General features: G+C 41.4%; 1 protein-coding gene across 1 annotated transcript in view; it reads left to right on the top strand.

Moving 5' to 3' along the window:
- Positions 1–1,342: 1,342 nt before the first annotated feature.
- The window catches only part of SMURF2 (SMAD specific E3 ubiquitin protein ligase 2), a 71,101-nt gene continuing 53,341 nt past the window's right edge, over positions 1,343–19,102 (top strand). The window contains exon 1 of the mRNA XM_077920121.1: positions 1,343–2,093. Within this exon, the coding sequence (XP_077776247.1) occupies positions 2,042–2,093 (52 nt within the window). The 5' untranslated portion in view covers positions 1,343–2,041. The remainder of the gene's footprint in view (positions 2,094–19,102) is intronic.

The raw sequence follows: 19,102 nt of genomic DNA, 5'->3' as shown, positions 1-19,102 counted from the left end.
CCTGGTTAAAAATGAACGTTTTTGCCTGGCACCTAAAGTTGTATAATGAAGGCGCCAGGCAAATTTCCCTGGGGAAAGCATTCCACAGTGGGGAGCCACTGCAGAGAAGGCCCGTTCTTGTGTTGCCACCCTCTAGATCTCTCGAGGAGGCACATGAAGAAGGGCCTCAGAAGATGACGTCAGGGTCCGGGTAGATTCATATGGATTCATATGGAAAGAGGTGGACCTTGAGATATTGTGGTCCTGAGCCGTTTAAGGCTTTATAGGTCAAAACCAGCACTTTGAATTGGGCCCAGAAACTCAATGGTAGCTGATATGCTCAAACTGTCTTGCTCCAGCAAGCAACCTGGCTGCCAGATTCTGCACTAGCTGAAGTTTCCAAATCATCTTCAGACGCAGCCCTACATATAACGCATTGCAGTAATCTAACCTTGAGGTTAGCAGAGCATAGTATACTAACAGTAGTCAGGCGCTCCCTGTCCAGATAGGGGACATTATCATTGTGTTGCTTGATATCGTAGAGGGGCTGTCTAATGAACTAATGTGCTTTGCTGAAGCCCAGCGTGAAGAACTTGTGGTGGCGATAAACCAAGAAAGCAAAAGCTTTGGAGCTGTGGTTCCTGAAGCTTCTTCTTCTTCTTCCTTTGGTGATCACTTGTAGCCAAGCAAGATTGTTTTCCATGAACACGGTCTTAACGGTGTGTCCATAAGTGGAGGCCAATTCTGGATGTTCTCCAATTGGAGCGCTCGCAGGCGAGTGTTTCCCAATTGCTGGTGTTTATACTACATTTTTAAAAATTTACCTTGATCTGTAAACCCTTGATCTGTAAACCCTTTTTGTTGACCACCAACATTATGCTTTCCATTCTTAAGTTCAGAATAGAGTAGTTGCTCTAGAAGACGATAATCAGACATCCGAACAACACAACCAGTCCAACGAAGTTGATGTTGAAGAATCATTGCTTTGACACTGGTGATACTTGCTTCTTCCGGTACCCTGGCATTAGTTCACCTGTCTTCCCAAGTGATACGTAATTTTTTTTGGAGACACCATTGATGCAATCTTTTGAGGAGCTGGCGTTTATAAGTGGTCCAAGCATACAGTAAGCTTGGTAGCACGATAACTTTGTAAACGAGCATTTTGGTTTCCCTGCGAACATCCCGGTCCTTAAACACTCTGTGTTTCCGTCCGGACAAAACTGCACTCGCCGATGCCGGATTTTGGCATCGGCCTTTGCGGAAAGGTAGGAGAAGTGACCAACTCTTTCCAACGTTACACCACCGTTGAGTTGGGTTTGTGGCACTGCAGAGGGCTTGTTGTTGCAGCTCTTTGGCTTTTTGGGGGGATGTCGAGGGACAGGCCCAGCTTTCCTAGGAAGCTTCTGCTGTTCCCCAAGTGGAGCGCTGGCAGATTGTTTCCCCATTGTGGGCGTTTATATGACATTTTTTGAGAGAGTTTTTAAGCTTCTTTTGTTGGACAGCCGGCATCACGGAGCTGGCCGTGCCTGGAGTTCTCGCAAAGCGCGCTGGGGGTCGGGCCCCCATCGATGTTCTTCCGCGCGGCTCCAGAACGAGGGGGCCTTTCACCGAAGGGCCGCCCGCGACGCCTCGCCGCCGCCGCCTTGAAAGGGGGGCCCTGTCGTTACTGCTGCTCCTCCACGAGGAGGCGAGGCCTGTGAGGAACTGGGCCTGAGGCGGCGAAGCGGGGGGGGGGGGGGAGGAGAGCTAATCGGCCGGCCGGCCTTGGCGCGAGCGACTCCGCCGCTCCCCCCTCAGGCTTCTCCCCCGTCTGCCGCTTTGTTGTACTCGCCGCCTCAGCCTCGGGCGGGAAGGGAAGGGCAAGGCGGCTGCGCCTCCGCCTCCTGACGCTCATGGCGACAGTGGGCACATCCGGGCTTTTCTCCATTCGGCGTCGTGAGGCGCGTCCAGCCCGACTCCATTAGAGGCTCTCTCTCTTTCCCTTTCCCTCCCGCGCCGCCCCGTCCCCGGCGGCAGGGAAGGAGGGTTACCGCCGGGCTCTCGGGAGGGATTCCCGGGGGTCATGTCCAACCAAGGGGCGAGGAGGAACGGGCCCGTCAAGCTGCGACTGACAGGTGAGAGGAGCCGTTGCGCGCGGCGGGGCGGGCGGGCAGGCAGGCGGCGCGCACGCTTCGCTCCCCATACACACGTTACGAGGAGGAGAGCGAGGCCCGAGGGGCCTCGTTTGCCTTGTGGGGTGGGGTATGGGGGGGGGAAGCGGGTCGGCTTTGGCAATGGAAGGGCCACCCGAGAAGAAAGAGGCGTTGTGTGGGGGAAAGAAGGGTGTTGCGAGGGGAATATAATTCGGGTCTGTGGAGAAGCCGTTCGGAAGTTGTGGGACGCTGAAGAGGGCGGTGGGGGTGGGGAGAGAAAAGGGCCCCAGGTTTGGTGAGGAAAGGAGAGTGAATTTCGCCGTTTGTTTTCAAAAATAGTAATAAGGGAAACGCGAGGTGTTTGTGTGTGTTTGTGTTTGAACCCACTGGCCGGGAGCCTCGAGGAGCGAGCTGCTTCCCCCACTGCCTTGTGTATGTGAGACTCTCTCGAAAGCTTCCAGGCCTCGGGAGAAAAGTAAGCTCTTCACCCCACGCTCCCACCCCGCGATCTCAGCTATCGTGAGTGGGGGGTGAAGAGTTTGCCGAGGGGTGCGAGCTTCCAGGTGCAACGGTTGCTGCACACGACGCCCTGAAGGGACGCATCCTGCAAAGCGTCGGACTCTTCCGATAAAGCCCGTCTGAAACTCCAGGGCTCGAGCATCGTGAGAGGTTTTTCTTTCTCTATCTCTCCAGCATCTGGATTGCTCAACCGGTTCGTTAGGATGTGAGGCCGCTTTGGGACGTGGGTTTAAGTGTAAGTTGTGAAGCGAGAGGAGGGTTAGAGAGAGTTTGATCCTTTTCCTCTGGCAGCTTAAACTTGAATGAGTCTCTGCCGCTTTGCGCCCTTGTTTTCGCCCTGCTGGAAATCCACTTCCGCAAAGGAAGGTTGTGTAAGGTTGTGCCTTGATGAGATGGAGAGGGCAAGAGCACGGACCTTTTGGGTATTTTCTTTCTTTCTAATACTGGATATATATATCTATGTGTTTGGGTCTCTAAAGAAGTCTGGAGATGGAAGGAAAGGCTTTTTGGAACAAGCTGGTTTGACTGGAATGTGCAATAGCTGTGGTTCTGTTTTGATGCTTATGCTACCATAGCGCAGAGCAAAAACTTGCTTTTAAGCTTTGGAAATCATATTTTTTCAAGTTTATTACTGTTACTGTTACTATTATTAATTTTTACAAAGTAATAAAAAAGTGCCACCCCACACCTGAGACCATTCTATCGTAACTATCCAGCCTCCCAACATGTCAACATCTCTTGTGATGGTTTGACCCCTTTCCGTTTAACAGTACGAATTCTACAAATACCTTCCATATCTCCTCAAAATAATTTCTCCTCATATTCTCTGTCTTAACCTTAATAGCACATCGTTGTAAATCTTTAGATGCCTTGATTGGAAAATGTTTTGAGGCAGTTGTCTTGGAGGACTCCTACTTCAGTTTCTATTTCCACCTCACATGTTAGGATTTAGGATTCATATCCATGCTTGTTTGTTACAGTAAAAAAAAGACCCTTTTTTAACAAAAAAGATATGTGCTTTTAAGCCAGTGTCTCATCTACTAGATGAGAGCCTTGGGCAAATGATGATAGTGCTTTCTTTATATAGCGATATTCAGCTAAACCCCGTGAAATAGCTTACATAAAATATTAAAACAGTAAGCACAAATTAAAACTAACAAAACACACATATGTATGCCCTGGATTAATTTTATGTGCAAGTTAGATTGCATCTCCCCTCAGAGTAACATTGTTTTCAGGTAGGACTAAGATGGCTGTAAATCATTATTAAAAGCAGACCTGTCCCCAGTCTGGCAGAGGTTGTTCTTACTAATAGCTTGTATTATCACCAACCATTTTTGAATGGTACCATCTTGCAGTCTCTATAATCTCTTGTGCATTTTCCTAACATATATATTCTTGTTTGTGTAGCTCTAGTTCTAATTCTGCAAGAACATAATTGGGAAATTTCCAAAGTTGATATATTCATATTTATTGCGGGGGACGAACTTGTGGCCCTGCACATGTTGTTGGACTTCCACTCCCATCATCCACAGCCAGCATAGCCCAATTGTCAGGGGTGATGGGAGTTGTAGTCAAGCATCATTTCTTGTTGTTGTTTAGTCGTTTAGTCATGTCCTACTCTTTGTGACTCCATAAACCAGAGCATGCCAGGCACTCATGTCTTCCACTACCTCCCGCAGTTTGGTCAAACTCATGTTAGTAGCTTCGAGAACACTGTTCAACCATCTCGTCCTCTGTTGTCCCCTTCTTGTGCCCTCCATCTTTCCCAACATCAGGGTCTTTTCCAGGGAGTCTTCTCTTCTCATGAGGTGGCCAAAGTATTGGAGCCTCGGCTTCAGGATCTGTCCTTCCAGTGAGCACTCAGGGCTGATTTCCTTAAGAATGGATAGGTTTGATCTTCTTGCAGTCCATGGGACTTTCAAGAGTCTCCTCCAGTACCATAATTCAGAAACATCAATTCTTTGGTGATCAGCCTTTTTTGTGGTCCATATGATGTCCAGCATCATATGCAGAGCCAAAGAAATCAGGTAAAGCTGCAGAAAGAAGTTTGGGCAAATGCACTTTGTGGAGCGCAACATCCTTGGTCTAAAAATTGGCTGAAGGACTGTTTTGCAGCTGGTATTGCCGCTGCTCTGGAGAAGGAACAGTGAAGTTCAACAAAGACTGGATTTACCAAAGACGTGCTTTACAATCTTTTTAAACCAGCAAGTGGATAGGTAGTCATTACGTCTGTCCCTTCCCCTTGCACATTTTCTAATGCTCTCAGATTTGTAATTTTGGAACTATAGAAGCTTGTCTCAGGGAAGGATTAATTAGTATTCAAAGTACATAACACTACTTAAGTAATATAAAAAAATTATAGGTAATTGTAAAATTATAGACATCAAGCAGACACCCTATGACCTTTTAAAATGTGTTTTTTTGGGGGGTGTTATTGGGTTGTTCATTTTATTTTGATTATATATTTTGTGGTTTTATATTTTGATTTTGTTCTGTGAACTGCCCTGAGACCTCCAGGTATTGGGCAGTATATAAATTCAATAAATAAATAAATAAATGCAGACAAAACCCCTTGATACCATTAAGATTAAATATTCTGAATTTTGGCTAACTTTAAATGTGCATGTCATGCATCACCTTCTTTTTTGTAGGGAAGCTTTAAATGCATAAGGAAAGTTGCTATAGAAAAAATATTGTTAAGTATTTGAAAGTAAGTAATATTGAACTCAGTCGGACATCTAAGTAAACATGTATAGGAGTGGCTGAAAGTGGTTTTCTTAGGGTTTGCTTTAGAATATCTAAATCTCTTGTACTTTGTGGTTTTGATAATCCATTTTGGTATGAAACATACTTCAGGAACTTCTAAATGCTAAAACTATATTGAGCTAAAGTTCTTCCTTGAGTGTGATTAGAAGTAGTTTACTATAAGAATGTTGGCATATCTAGTTTCAGTGTTTTTAAATTTTATGAGGCTAGCAGTCTTCTGTTTTGGCTTCAACCTTTTTTTCTTGTCCCGGTTCAATTCTGTAAGCAATATGTAGTATTTATTTATTTCACATTTATTATCTCGGTATTTGATAGTATAGACTGTGAAAACTGGATTGGAAAAACTGGATTCAATTAGCAGTTTTCAAGACGTAAACATTAAAAGTTTTAGATGGAAACATTGTTTTGACTGACTGGATAAATGACAGGATAGTGTTTGATGTGAGGCCAGGAACTGATTTGGAGCTAATGCCCAACTTCTATGTCCATCTTGAGGAGCCAAATAAAATATTTAGCCTAGGCCTGATTTAGAAGAAAAGGTTGATTCTTTTGAGGCTTTAAGAATGTTCTGAGAAATGTTTGGCATACCTTTGCACTAAGTGTTTAACAGTTTATTTAGATCTCTGTTTTATAACCAGTGTAGAGACATAACTTTGAATTTTACTGGATGTCCAGCTATTCATAGTTCTTCTGTATCTTTGTTCACAGTGTGTCTTATTTACTTGTCAAAACATCAGTGTGCAGTCTACAACAAGTTGCCATGTGTTTGGCTACTGACAATGCGCTGATATATGAAAATAACACTAAGAATATTATTAGAATGAGAATAGGTTTCTGGTTGTGCACGGTATTTCAAGCAGATCTGAACTTGCACTTTTACTACTGTTGATTTATGGGGATGGGTCACCATCTGCCTTCTGTAACTGGATGTTGAAAATGGGCTAGCTGTTTGAGAAGGCTATTTCCTCCCCTTCCCCAAAAATTGACTACTGAATTAAGTTGGATATCCAAAATACTATGAAAAACTACGTTGTGTATAATGTATTTTAATGTTAAAACAGAGTTTTGCTTTGCTGCCTATACTGAAACTGCAGCATTCAGAAGTGTTTCATTGCAGACGAAAAGTAAGGCTGAAATCCTATTTAACTTGGTGGGATTTACTTATGCATAAGATTGTGCTGCATGTATCATGAAAATGCTCTAAATTGAGATAGCAGTAATTAAATGTTTGGGATGGTAATTGTATTGATAAAGTATCAATCTGGATGAAATGTGCTGGTTAGATGTTTTGATGCTTTAGGTTTACACAGGTAACTGTAAATACTGTGGATATTTTCCTTTCAATTCCAGTATGAATTCATGGGTCCACAAGGATGCTGACGCCTAACCTTAGTGGTGAAGTATTTGTGCTTTTTAAATAGATGTGGTGCATCATTAAGGACAACATCAGAACTATTGGATAGCCACTTAGTTAATGAGACTGTGCTTCTGCTGGTGAAGCTTTAGTATAATCATATTAGATTCTTAGTTCTCTTTTAAAGGCAACTGAAAGGGATTTTTTTTTATTTGGGAAGCAGATGCCATTGAGGAATATATCCTAATAAGGACTATATCACACATACTTCCGTACTTTACATGAGAAATCCTGACTTTTTCCATCCAGTAACATGTATGGACTATAATGTGAATGCAGACTTGACAGCAATTCCTGTGATTCTGTTGGCTAGAGAAAGAGCAGTTTCAAAAGTAGGACAGTCAGGATTGCTAATGTGTAGAGTTATTTATAAACAACTAGTGTTTTCCCCCTTCTATAACCTTGTCTCTACCATTTGTAATTTCATATCTTATTTCTTTAAAAAAAACTATAACATTTCTCTTTTCTCCTTCCAGGGACTTTAAAAAACCCCTTTAAAAATGATTTTCTAATATAAAACATTACCAAAAACACACACACACAAAAATGAAGAAATAGAATAAATATATACCATGAGAATATTTTAACTCCAAAGGACTGGACCCCCAAATCAGGAAAGAACTCACCCCCTCAATCCAGACAGTATAAGTAGATAGAACAAGTGATTAGAAATTGAGGCATATAAGGACCTGAAAGATTTGATGGGAAAATGATGGCACGAACATTAAAATAATAGAAGAAACAATATCATACTTACTTAAAATTATTATGCATTCCATATCCTAGCATAATGAGATGGCGGGTTTTCCTTTTCCTTTTACAAATGTAATAAAACTATACTAATCTTTAATGCGTTTATCTGATTTTGAAGAGTCATGTACTCTGATTTCATGAATTAGTTTTTCCATATATTCTAAATAGCATAGGTAAATAGGTAATAGGTAAATACCATACCTTATGGTGCCACAAGGTTAAAGTAGTTCTCTTTAAATCTTGCCAGTACTTAGTGATTGTTATACAGTGGTGCCTCGCAAGACGAAATTAATTCGTTCCGCGAGTTTTGTCGCCTTGCGATTTTTTTCGTCTTGCAAAGCACGGTGTCGGGAAAGTTTTGGAAAAGCTTCAAAAACCTCAAAAAGCTTTAAAAACCTCAAAAAAGGCTACCACACCACGTTCTATGAGTTGCTCCTCGAAGTCAAGTCGCAACTGTATTAACAGTGTTAAGAGAAAGGAAACAAACTTGCAAGACGTTTCCATCTTGCAAAGCAAGCCCATAGGGAAAATCGCCTTGCGAAGCAGCTCAAAAAACAAAAAACCCTTTCGTCTAGCGAGTTTTTTGTCTTGCGAGGCATTCGTCTTGCGAGGTACCACTGTATGTTATATACCAGTACAGTACTTAGTGATTTCATTTCCATGAAAAGAGCTGCAAAAAAGGAGGGAAGGAAGTAAGAGTCAATGAATACTATGTAAAATTCAGTCAGTCTCTTTTTCTGAGCTGTCATTATCAGTTTCAGCTTCTTCATATTTGTCATCATATTTATTATGGATTTGTTGCCCAGATTGAAACAAGCTGTCTCTCATGAGCTTATATCCCTAGGAGGAATATGAAAACATAAAGCTTCTGATTAACCCAAAGGCCTGAGACGATCTCAAAAGATTCCAGTTCCTTCTTAAAGGGGATGTTGTCAAAGGGTCTGTAACCAATAAGGCCAGGTCATCTGCACCCAGATTTAATAGGTGGGCTCATCTTGTAATACTATTATACAAAATAATTTAACAAGATTAGTAAGCTTTATTGTACTTAGAAACACCAAATTTTCAATAGCAATTGAAAGGTACCCTCCTTTTTCCAATTACAGTGGTATCTCGGGTTACATACGCTTCAGGTTACAGACGCTTCAGGTTACAGACTCCGCTAACCCAGAAATAGTGCTTCAGGTTAAGAACTTTGCTTCAGGATGAGAGCAGAAATTGTGCTCCAGTGGCACAGCAGCAGCAGGAGGCCCCATTAGCTAAAGTGGTGCTTCAGGTCAAGAACAGTTTCAGGTTAAGATCGGACCTCTGAGGTACCACTGTATAACTGATAGATATTATAATCACCAGGAAATTATGTTTCATTTATGTGACCAAAAAGAATGTGCAAGGGATCTACTGGGAGTTAATAGCCTGTAATGTCCCTGCTCCTGCCAACCTAGCAGTTCGAAAGCATGTCAAAGTGCGAGTAGATAAATAGGTACCGCTTTGGCAGGAAGGTAAACGGCGTTTCCGTGTGCTGCTCTGGTTCGCCAAAAGTGGCTTAGTCATGCTGGCCACATGACCTGGAAGCTGTCTGCGGACAAACGCCGGCTCCCTTGGCCAATAAAGTTAGAGCCACAACCCCAGAGTCGTCTGCGACTGGACCTAACGGTCAGCGGTCCCTTTACCTTAATGTATTCTATATGATCCACAACTGATTTCCAAAATGCATTTCTTTTAGGACAAACCCAATATATATTGAGAGTGGCTAACTTATTGCATTCAGATGTTGTTAGACTACAGCTTCCATACTCTCCAACCATTTGCCAACTAAATGTTGCTGTTTGTTTTCTATACTTTATATCCCTTTCTTTTGTTAGAGCAGGAATGAGGAATCTGTGGCCGTCCAGATGCTTGATTCCATCTGTCCCAGCCATCCTGGCCAATGGTCAGGGATGACGAAAGCTGTAGTCCAACAACACCTGGAGGATCATAGCTTAGCCAGTCTTCTAATATATATTGATGAGATCTGCTCTGTCTGCTTGGCAGTGCCAACAAGTGTCCTTTGTTCCTGGGTATTTTCTACTTGGTTTCCGTTGGTGTTAGATACCATCTATAAAAGCTTTTATGGGAACTTTCCTTAAGGTAGGCTTGCCATATTTCAAACAGTGAAAATACACAGAAAAGTTGTTGAGCCTCTTTTGGCAAAGTTGTTGAGCAGTTTTTAAAGATATTTTTATGGAAAGTCACCAAAAACAGCTCTGCTGATATGGGCTGCCATACATCCGGATTTTCCCAGACATTTTAATGATTTCTGCCCGGACACTACTGATGACTGCAGAATTCCAGATACAGTATGTCCGGGAAATCCCAGACATATAGCAACTTTACTTAAGGTTCATGCTTGAAGTCATTTGTGGGAATTTTATATACCATTCCAGCTGCCTAGAGAAGTAGATCTCTCTCCAATTTAACTTCATAGGGATTTGGGTGCAGGTGTGACTCAAATAACATTTTATATAGTTTACAATGAAATTCTCAAAATTCATTTATGTAGGGGGCAGTGTTAGCCATGGCTGATGTTAATTTAGCCCTATGACTAAGCATAGTTGAGGTTGGCAAGGGAGGGAAGAATTTTCATGTTCATGCGGAGAGCAGCTAGCTGGTATGATACCAGGGAAGAATAAGGTCAAAGACAGGAAATGTTTCCTCAGGAACTTCTGTTCCTATACCAGATTGGTTTTTGTTTTTGTTCACTGCTTAAGCGCTTTCTTGCAATCAAGTGGTATATAAATTTTGTAAAATAAAATAAAATGCTAAGCCAGTGTTTGTGTCCCATTTCTGCTCCTTTCTCACTGAACCTGCAACTGAAAAAACCCTTCCTTCCTTTGGAATCTTTGCCACCCTCTCCTTTCTATATTTTTTTCTGTCAATAATTAAGGATATCTCAGGGTGGATTGGTTTAAACTGGTGATTGAAATCATGATTTAAATTACCCTGGAAAAAAGAGAGATGCTTAAATCAGCAATTTAAGTCAACTTTCTGATTTTGAAAATCATAAAACAACTGCAACTTGCTAGTTCCTGGCCACCAGTATAAACCCAATTTATAAATAAATTTATAAATAAAAAACTAGCATACTATGGCTTGTGTTTGTTCATCAAATCAGGATTATAGATCAGGATTCCTGACATTACATCTGAACCAAGCTTAGAGTCCTTACATTAAAATGCTATACTTGGATTAAACTGATGCAGGTTATGGTGTAAGTCCCTAAAGCAGCACTGTGTGTGGTATCTTTCTTCAAACTTGTGGACACAAATTGTAGTGCTGGTTTTGTCCTCTAGTGCCATATATGAGCCCAGTACATCTGAGATTGTTGCCAAAAGTCTTATTGCTGAGGGTCTTATTTATATTCCAAGCAAGGAAAACAAAGGCCCTTGAGAGGGGTAAGACCTCACTAGCTCTCCTATGCCTGTGAAGTTTGCTCATCTTTGCATATCTCTTAGAAATGTTGTCTTTAAAAAAATTTCTTTTAACTGGCTGTTGGTGGCTGAGGTTTTAACAATTGTTATGCACGTTCATGTGTTTGTTTTCAGAAATAGGACATGGTAGAAAACATGGCAACTAAAATCTTGTTTCCTACAGCAAAAAATGTGTGTGTGCGAAACAGTGTAGGAGTATTTCTAAGATGTGAGATGCTTTTAGCAGGTGTTTGCTTTCTGGAGAAGTGGAAGAGTAAAAAAGACTTTGGATGGAAGAACAGGACTGGCTGAAAATATGTGCAACTGTGCCAAGGTGTTTGTGGACACAATTTAACTGTATAAGAAATGTGGCAGACTGCCATTGGGAATTACAGCCTTGTGTCAGATGCCCCAAATCCTCCATAGTTTCCTTGTGTCATGACACCATTACATTTGTTTGCTGTCTTGCTCCACAGGAGTGTGGGTAATTCAAAGTGTAATGGTCATCTACAGTTATGCAGTCTTAAATCATTTCTGAAGTTAAAGTGACATGTGACATTTGTGGGAAAGCTAGGGATAAGTAACTCATGAATAAATATAATGAATTAAACCTCTCCTTCTCCCATCCACATTTTCTGTGATTTTAGAATGATTGAGTTTTGATATTAAGTGTTTTAGTTAAATAGATATGTACCCAGTTGTTCAGAATGACATAATCTCCTCTCCCTCTTTGTACAATGTGAGTTGAAGTAAACCAGTAGATCACAGTACTAATGATTGACTAAGCTGACTGAACAGATAGAGTATATTTCTTTATTTGCTGTATGTGTATAATATATAGAGAGCAATAATTTATGGATAACACATAGAGTATGGTTCAGGAATTATCCTTGATTGTGCTAAGTGGGTCCAAAATGCTGGGGAATGTCTCCTGGTTCTTAAGGAGGAAAAAACAGGTTTCTGAATACACTGCTGATCTCAGCTGATTGCTGTAGTTGCATTCCATTTTGTATAGTTGTTAAAACATCTGTGCTTGTTGTAAAAAGCACCAGTCGCCAGTGAATATAGTAAGACTGCCACAGTCTTTCAAACAGAATGAAAATGGTTACTAAACAACTTATACTGTCTAGAAAGTAGCAAAATTGACTTCAGACTTACTTTTGTGTCTGTTAATGTGCGGTAACTACAAAGTTAATAGTAGTTTCCTTTGCCTTAGCTCTCTAATTTCCTGTCCACCAGTATCAGTTGCTATAAGCAGCCACTTCTTTTATTTTGAACAATATTATGTAATACTGTATGTATGATTTTCCTCCTTCTGATTTATTTTGGTCTTGGAATAAGAGCTAGAAGCGCCTTTTATCAGTGCCTAAAGTTCATTTAATCAACTGCAGTTGGTATGATAGCTACGGCGCTTCCTGGACTTTGGGAAAGCTTGGCCACAGTAGTTCATGCATTTGATTCTTCAAGACTGGTTCACTGCAGTGTACTCTATGTAGGAGTTCCCTTGTGCTTTATCTGAAAGCTGCTGTCAGGGCAGAATCCCGGAGCACGTTTGCTGACAGTCGTGATATCTTTTTAGAATAGAACATCTATGCTCAGAGACTTATACTGGTTCCTGATTTGCTACTGGACCAAGTTCAAGGTGTGACTATTAGTATATAAAACCCTTAACGGCTTGGGACTAGTTTACCTTTGAGGTCGCCTTCCCCCATATGTACCCTCTTGACTGTTTCAATCTGTGGAACTGGCACTGTAACAAGGTGCCACATAATATTCGTTCCACATTTGCAATAAATCAGTGTTTTAGTGTGACAACACCTAGACTTTGGAACTCCCTGTCTATTGACATCAGTTTAAACAAACCTACTCAGGTATGTAGAATGCTAATGTGTGTTTTAATCTATTTTTAGTTTGTCACCAATTATAGTTTATTATTTTATTACTTTCTAAAATGTATATGAACAATAAAACACAATTTAGCCTGCAGCATATGAAACATAACTGGATTTCATAAAGTTTACATTAGAGTTACAAAAATAGATGTCCAGGTTTGATACAATGTGTTAGTGTCAAAGTCTATCTGGAGGTGAATGACTGTATCCTCAAAGTATTTCACTGAATGATCACTGTCATTCTTTGGGGGTACCAGAGGATTATCTGCCATTACTGGCCATTTTGTGATACAATAGGAGATAAATTGTTTCAGTGCTTAAAATATTTGGGGGCATTGCTGAAATTGTTTCTGTGAATAACCCTAAAAATGTACCATATTTACTCGGATCTAATGCACAATCGAATCTAATGCGCACCTCAGTTTTCAAAACCTTGAAACCAAAAAAGTATTTGCTGGTGAATGTAAATGTGCCATCAAATCTAACACATGCCCTAATTTTTGCGAAGTAGTTTGGCCAAAAGGTGCACATTACATTCAAGTAAATATGGTAATTTAATTTCAAGAGAATCAAGTTATTGGTTGGCTTCCATGGTTTTCTCGGTTGTCTGTGTTTCAATTCTTAATAGAAAAATGCCTTTATTATTATTTTTATAACAAGCTTTTTTTTTATTTCCTTCAGTCTTGCATTGCCTTACATTATTAACTTGAAAACACTTTACAGAGTGCCATAAAGAAGGAACAATTATTTTTCTGCTTTCCAGTGATGTATTAGATTATCTATGTGCAGATAGTAGATACCAACATTATTTATGGAATAGAAATGTAGTATTGAATACAACCCTTTTTTTTCTTTTAAAAGTTTTATCAAATCAGCTGTTTCCTGTGCAAATAGATTTTAAACTTCACAGCTCTTTTGTGAAATAAATATTAATTGAGTTAAGTTTCTAATTATTTGAATCAAAATGTGTAAGCCTACCACAGTCCTTCACTGTTATGCACGTATAATCCTGTGGGAAAGAGGTGCATAGTTGTGGTTATTGGTTTTTACTAAGGACGTCAGCTACATCACCAAAGGTGTATAATTCTCACACTTAGTTCTCAACATTCTCGATGGGAAGTTCCCCCAGAAATTACATCAAAAGGAGTTTATGTGAGTATCATTACAGTGAGATTGCATGTCAGTATGTGTTTGTAATTAATCTATATATATAATTTGTTAAAGTTTTGCTTATATGACAGGAAAAAGGGTAAAAACATTGCCACTTTATATTAACAGTAAGAACCATCTATCAATCCTGTCTTAAATGTATAAATTAATACAAGAAGCCCATATCTAAACATGATTGTAAACCAGTGAGAGCTTCAGGCCACAGATTAATGGATGGTGATTTTTAATCCTTTCAGCCTTGCCACCATAAGGACTCACAGGATCCACTTTTGTTGCCCATTTGTTAGTGTCCATGCCATAGGAATATAATTTAAGAGTGTCAATATCTACCAATATCAAGGACTTCTCCAAAATAAAATTAATATGAACAATATTTTCTGACTTGAAATTGAACGACAGGGTGGAGGACGAGTCCACATTATATGCCTATTTGTGCCCCACACTCAAATTTCTCCTAATAACTAGCAATGCTAAATCTGGATATCAATGCATTAACTCTACATTTAATTTCTAAACTGAATCAGTGATCCATTTTTAACATAATGAATAACCACGATGTACCATTAAACACACCAGCCTCTGTGAACCCCAGTGAAGCCTGAGACTCAAGTGCTCCCTCATCCCTTCTATTACTGCATGGCTACAAATAAGAATAAACCACAATTCAGTTTCATTTTCCATAATTCCTCAAGTATATTAAACCAGTTTTGGAAGCATAATTCAAAGCCTGCTTTTTTGCAACTGAAGTTTGTTTGAGCCCACAGAAGCTTGTGCACAGAACCCTAAACAGTGGTCGATTCCTATGTGTGAACAAGGCTAATTGATTTTACCAGACAGAGTTAAAGGAGCCTTTTCTATGTAAACGAAGAACCAGTTTGTTCAGTTCTCATCTATGAATATTTACCCTCTACTTATGTATTTTGTTTTCACCTCATAAAAATGTAGTCTTCCCAGTAACTATCAGGTATTGTTTCAACATATCAGACATGGACATTTCTTTTTTGCTTGCTGCTTTGGATTTGTGCTAGCAGGGTAAAAGAGAAGCACTGGAAAGAAGACAATAGCATCGTTCAGCATACAGATTCCTGTATTCTCATATTTGATCTCTCAAACTGTCATGGGCGCTGTATCGGAATATTAAAAAAACCCCTATGTGTTGCATTCAATGCTTCATGAATAGATTTCTGCTCACACAATAGAACTTCCCTTCTCCTGCAGCCTCTCCCCCCCATAGGGTACCCAACAAGCCTTTTGCACTCATACAGTGGTAGCATTGGATACAACCCAGTTTCTTCATAGGTAGAATGTGCAAAATGAATGCAGTACAACAAAGAGATGCAAGGTTGGTTGTAAGAATAAAATTATGTAAGTGATACCCAACTTAATTGTAACTTAACATGGTTTAGTAGCCAGATTTGCACCATCATTGAGGAAATATATGAAGTGGAAAATCTATTTTACATCAGCACTTTTCTTGAAGATTTGAACCACCATTATTTAAATTGATCCACTCTGTGTGTGGAGGACTCTGTGGATTGGTGTGGAGATTGTGCAGGTCAAAAAGCCGTTGGTGGGAGCAGTGGCGTAGCGTGGGGGGTGCAGGGCGGGCCGGCCGCACCGGGCGCAACATCTGGGGTTAGGGCAAATCCACAGGTTAGGGGGCGCAAATTACTTGCCTTGCCCCGGGTGCTGACAACCCACGCTACGCCACTGGGTGGGAGCCTCTGATAGACCTCAATCCCCTTCCACAATGAACCCTTCCATTTGTACAAGGGACCCTCTGGGTACAACCAAGAGCGATAAGGCTAAATTGTTTCTTATTCTAGATTTCAATATTTTTAGGCAGTTGGGACAGAGGTAGAGAGTGACTTGGAGGCTTTCAGGAAGATGTCTAGACAAGCTTTGCTAATAAAAATGGGCATTTCACTGTAGAACGATACCCCTTTAAAGTTGTTACCTTGAGCCTGATGTGGTGATGCAAAAAATGAATTTTGGTACTGCTTTGGCCTTACATGTTTTCTCCCTCCCAAAGTTGGGCTGAATCCAAATGTTCCCTTCCTACAACAGAGGAAGAAATGTACTAATCAAAATGCATTGTTAAGGCATTTAAGGGTATTCATTATTGGAGATGCAAAAATATAACTTGTGTTTCCAGCTTTCAAGAGTAGCCATTTCATCAGTTATCCTAGTGCACTTGCATGGCATGAATCAAGGTTCACATTTCCATATGTGTATTTGAGTTTAATCACAGCAATAGCTATCATTGCTTCTAAGTAGCTGGTTTACCCAAGGCCCTTAAGGTACAATGATGGGCCCTCTAAAAGTATCCAGATTGGAGTTAGGTCAGTAACACAGAAACAGGTTTACTTTTGTGAAACAGACGCTAATGACTTGAAAAACCTAAGTGTTGCTACATGTTGGTTCTCTTTAAAGTATGACTTTGTAGATTTAGCTTAGTTATGTTTAAACAGATGGGCTGCCAAATTCCTTCAGTCTGTACAGAGTGTAATTTTTTAATGCTCTTTCTCCTCTCCTCTCCTCTCCTCTCCTACTCTCTAAGCTTCTGTCCACACACACAAAAATAAAGATGAACTATTCAGCTGACAAGAATAACCCTAAGAAACTCCGATTTTACACTTTTCTGTATAGCGCCGCCTTCAAAATTAGTGTCTTAAATCAGATACAGTCAATAAATTATTATTTTTTTCTGTTGGGGAAAAGCAGACTAAGGAAAACTAGAGTACAATATTTGGAAAATGGCGAACTAGGATTATTCTAAAGTGCTTCTGTCACTTTAGCAGAAAGGGATGATTAATGATGTCTGATAAAACAGCACAAGGTCTGGTCTGTCAATTGGCAGTAGGAGTTTTTACTTAAAACCAGGTATACAGAAGTAGTTAACCTATAACAAGGATACAGGAAAAGCCTCACAAGTCAGCCATGTAGGCAGAAAGGATGCCAAATGGGATATGATTCACCGTCTCCGAATGGGATGAGCAATGAGCAGAAACAGTTTAAATTTCAGACTTTGGGCTGGATTCAACTAACTGGTCCTGCTAGCGGAAGTTTGCATAAGAACTTCCGCTATTGCCGTGGGGTTTCCCCTGTCTCCTCTCCATGGGCGCCCCCCAAATTGGCTGGGGGAGGGGTCAGGAGAACCTCCAAAACAGCATGCGAGGGGAGGAGAGGGGAGATCTATCAGGCAAGCAGAAATGCTTGCATTTCCCAAGCATTCGGCTTACTGCTATGTTGAATTTCTACCTTATCATTTGGCTCATTACTAACCAAATATAGTGGTACCTCCAGTTGCGGATGGGATCTGTTCCGGAGGTCCGGTCGGATCCTGAGGTTTCTGCAACCTGTGGACCGCTTCTGCGCATGCGTGCGGCGAAACCCAGTAAAATACTTCCGGGTTTGCTGCATGTGCATCCCGAAGTTTACGTAAACGGAGGTATGACTGTATATGATAATGCCTGTATCCATCTTACCCTATGTCTCAGTGTGCCCTGTGCTTCAAAATTCTTAATGAAACATGGATGAAAGGCTAGTGTATTAGCGGCAAGGAAATCAGTTTCATTTGTGTGAGGTATATATTTTTACATTCAGCAGATGTTCGTGGCCTTTGTAAATTATGCATGTGGTGAAAACCACACAATATAAGGTGCCAGCTATTCAGATGACAATCAGACTCCCAGATTCATTGTTTCAGAATGTGGAATCCTCCTGAGTTTCAGTCATGTATGTGCATGCAACACATGCGTAGACAAGTGCACAAACCTTTAAGAGTGTGTGCATCTCAATCTTGTACATTTTACTTGAAAATAAGTTCCGCTTGTGAAGAAAGACCCTGATCTGCCCCACCATTTCTCTAAGGCAGCTTGTCACATATCTCCTGCTAGCCTCATCAAACACATGTTGGGGAAAGAGGGAGAGAATTAAGGCAAGCTTTATTCCACCTCCACCCCACTTGGAACCCCTTTTGCAATCTCTGCACCTTCCTCCTCATTTCAGTAGCTTCCTTCATCTTGTAATTCCCGGAAGGATCCTCGGCCGCCATTCTAGACTCACTTAACCCAAGAGCCTTAATCCCATTGAACTCAGTGGACAGAGGGACAGTTAAGTCATTTTGGACTCTTGCGCTTGTGAGGGTCTTACAGGGGAGGCGGGCCCTGGACTTTTCACTTGCTTCAATAGGTGGACGACCACTGAGAGGCCCTCCTACTTATTCTGCTGGGGGGGCATTTGGATTTCTGCCCCACCCTGAGAATATCACTGTCGGTGGAATTATGGAATTGTATAGCAGGAAGCGTCCCCAAAGACCCCAACCCCTGCAATGCAAGAATCTCAACACATAGTCCCCCATCCTATTTGAAACCATACCTGACACTGCTTAGCTTTGCAAATGTGCTAGCAGTTTTGTTGCTGCAGGAATTAAGTATATCTAACAGGACTGCAGAATGAGGGAGAGCCCGCCTCCTTTCTTTAGTTGCAATTTTGGGAAGAAGAAAAAAGTAAAAGAGTAAAAATAAAATGCCCCTGCCCTACAGTCTTGGTAATATATTTAGAAGAATAATACTTCACTTTTTTTTCTTGATGGAGGCGATGATAGCCACTTCAAGCTACCCATTGCATAAACACAGCACCTCCCGGCATCAGCTCGCCGCCCTCACCCGCCTCCACCATGCCACGCCGAAGCAGTGCCGTGCCTAGAGCCTCCGTTTGCCGTGGCCACCGTGGCACGAAGCGGCCAGCTGTGCTGGGAAGTGCTGCATCCAGCCTCCGCCTCTTCCCCACTGGAGGAGTCACCCTCCAGCTGCTGCCCGCCTCCTCCAAACCCACCGGCAGCGCCATCCTCCCTGAAAAACTCTGGGAAAGGGGGGGGGCGCCGGAGGGAGCTTTGCACCACGCCGGATATGCTTACGACGGCCCTGTCTGGGAGACACTCAGGGAGTGTGGACTGCTCTTCAAAATATGGCAACCCTAGACTGTAAGGGCAAGAATAATGGTAGCGGAGTATAAAATTCAGTG

The sequence above is a fragment of the Podarcis muralis genome, chromosome 2 (assembly GCF_964188315.1).
Source record: "Podarcis muralis chromosome 2, rPodMur119.hap1.1, whole genome shotgun sequence".
Lineage (NCBI taxonomy): Eukaryota > Metazoa > Chordata > Lepidosauria > Squamata > Lacertidae > Podarcis > Podarcis muralis.
This window is presented reverse-complemented; position numbering and strand designations above follow the sequence as displayed.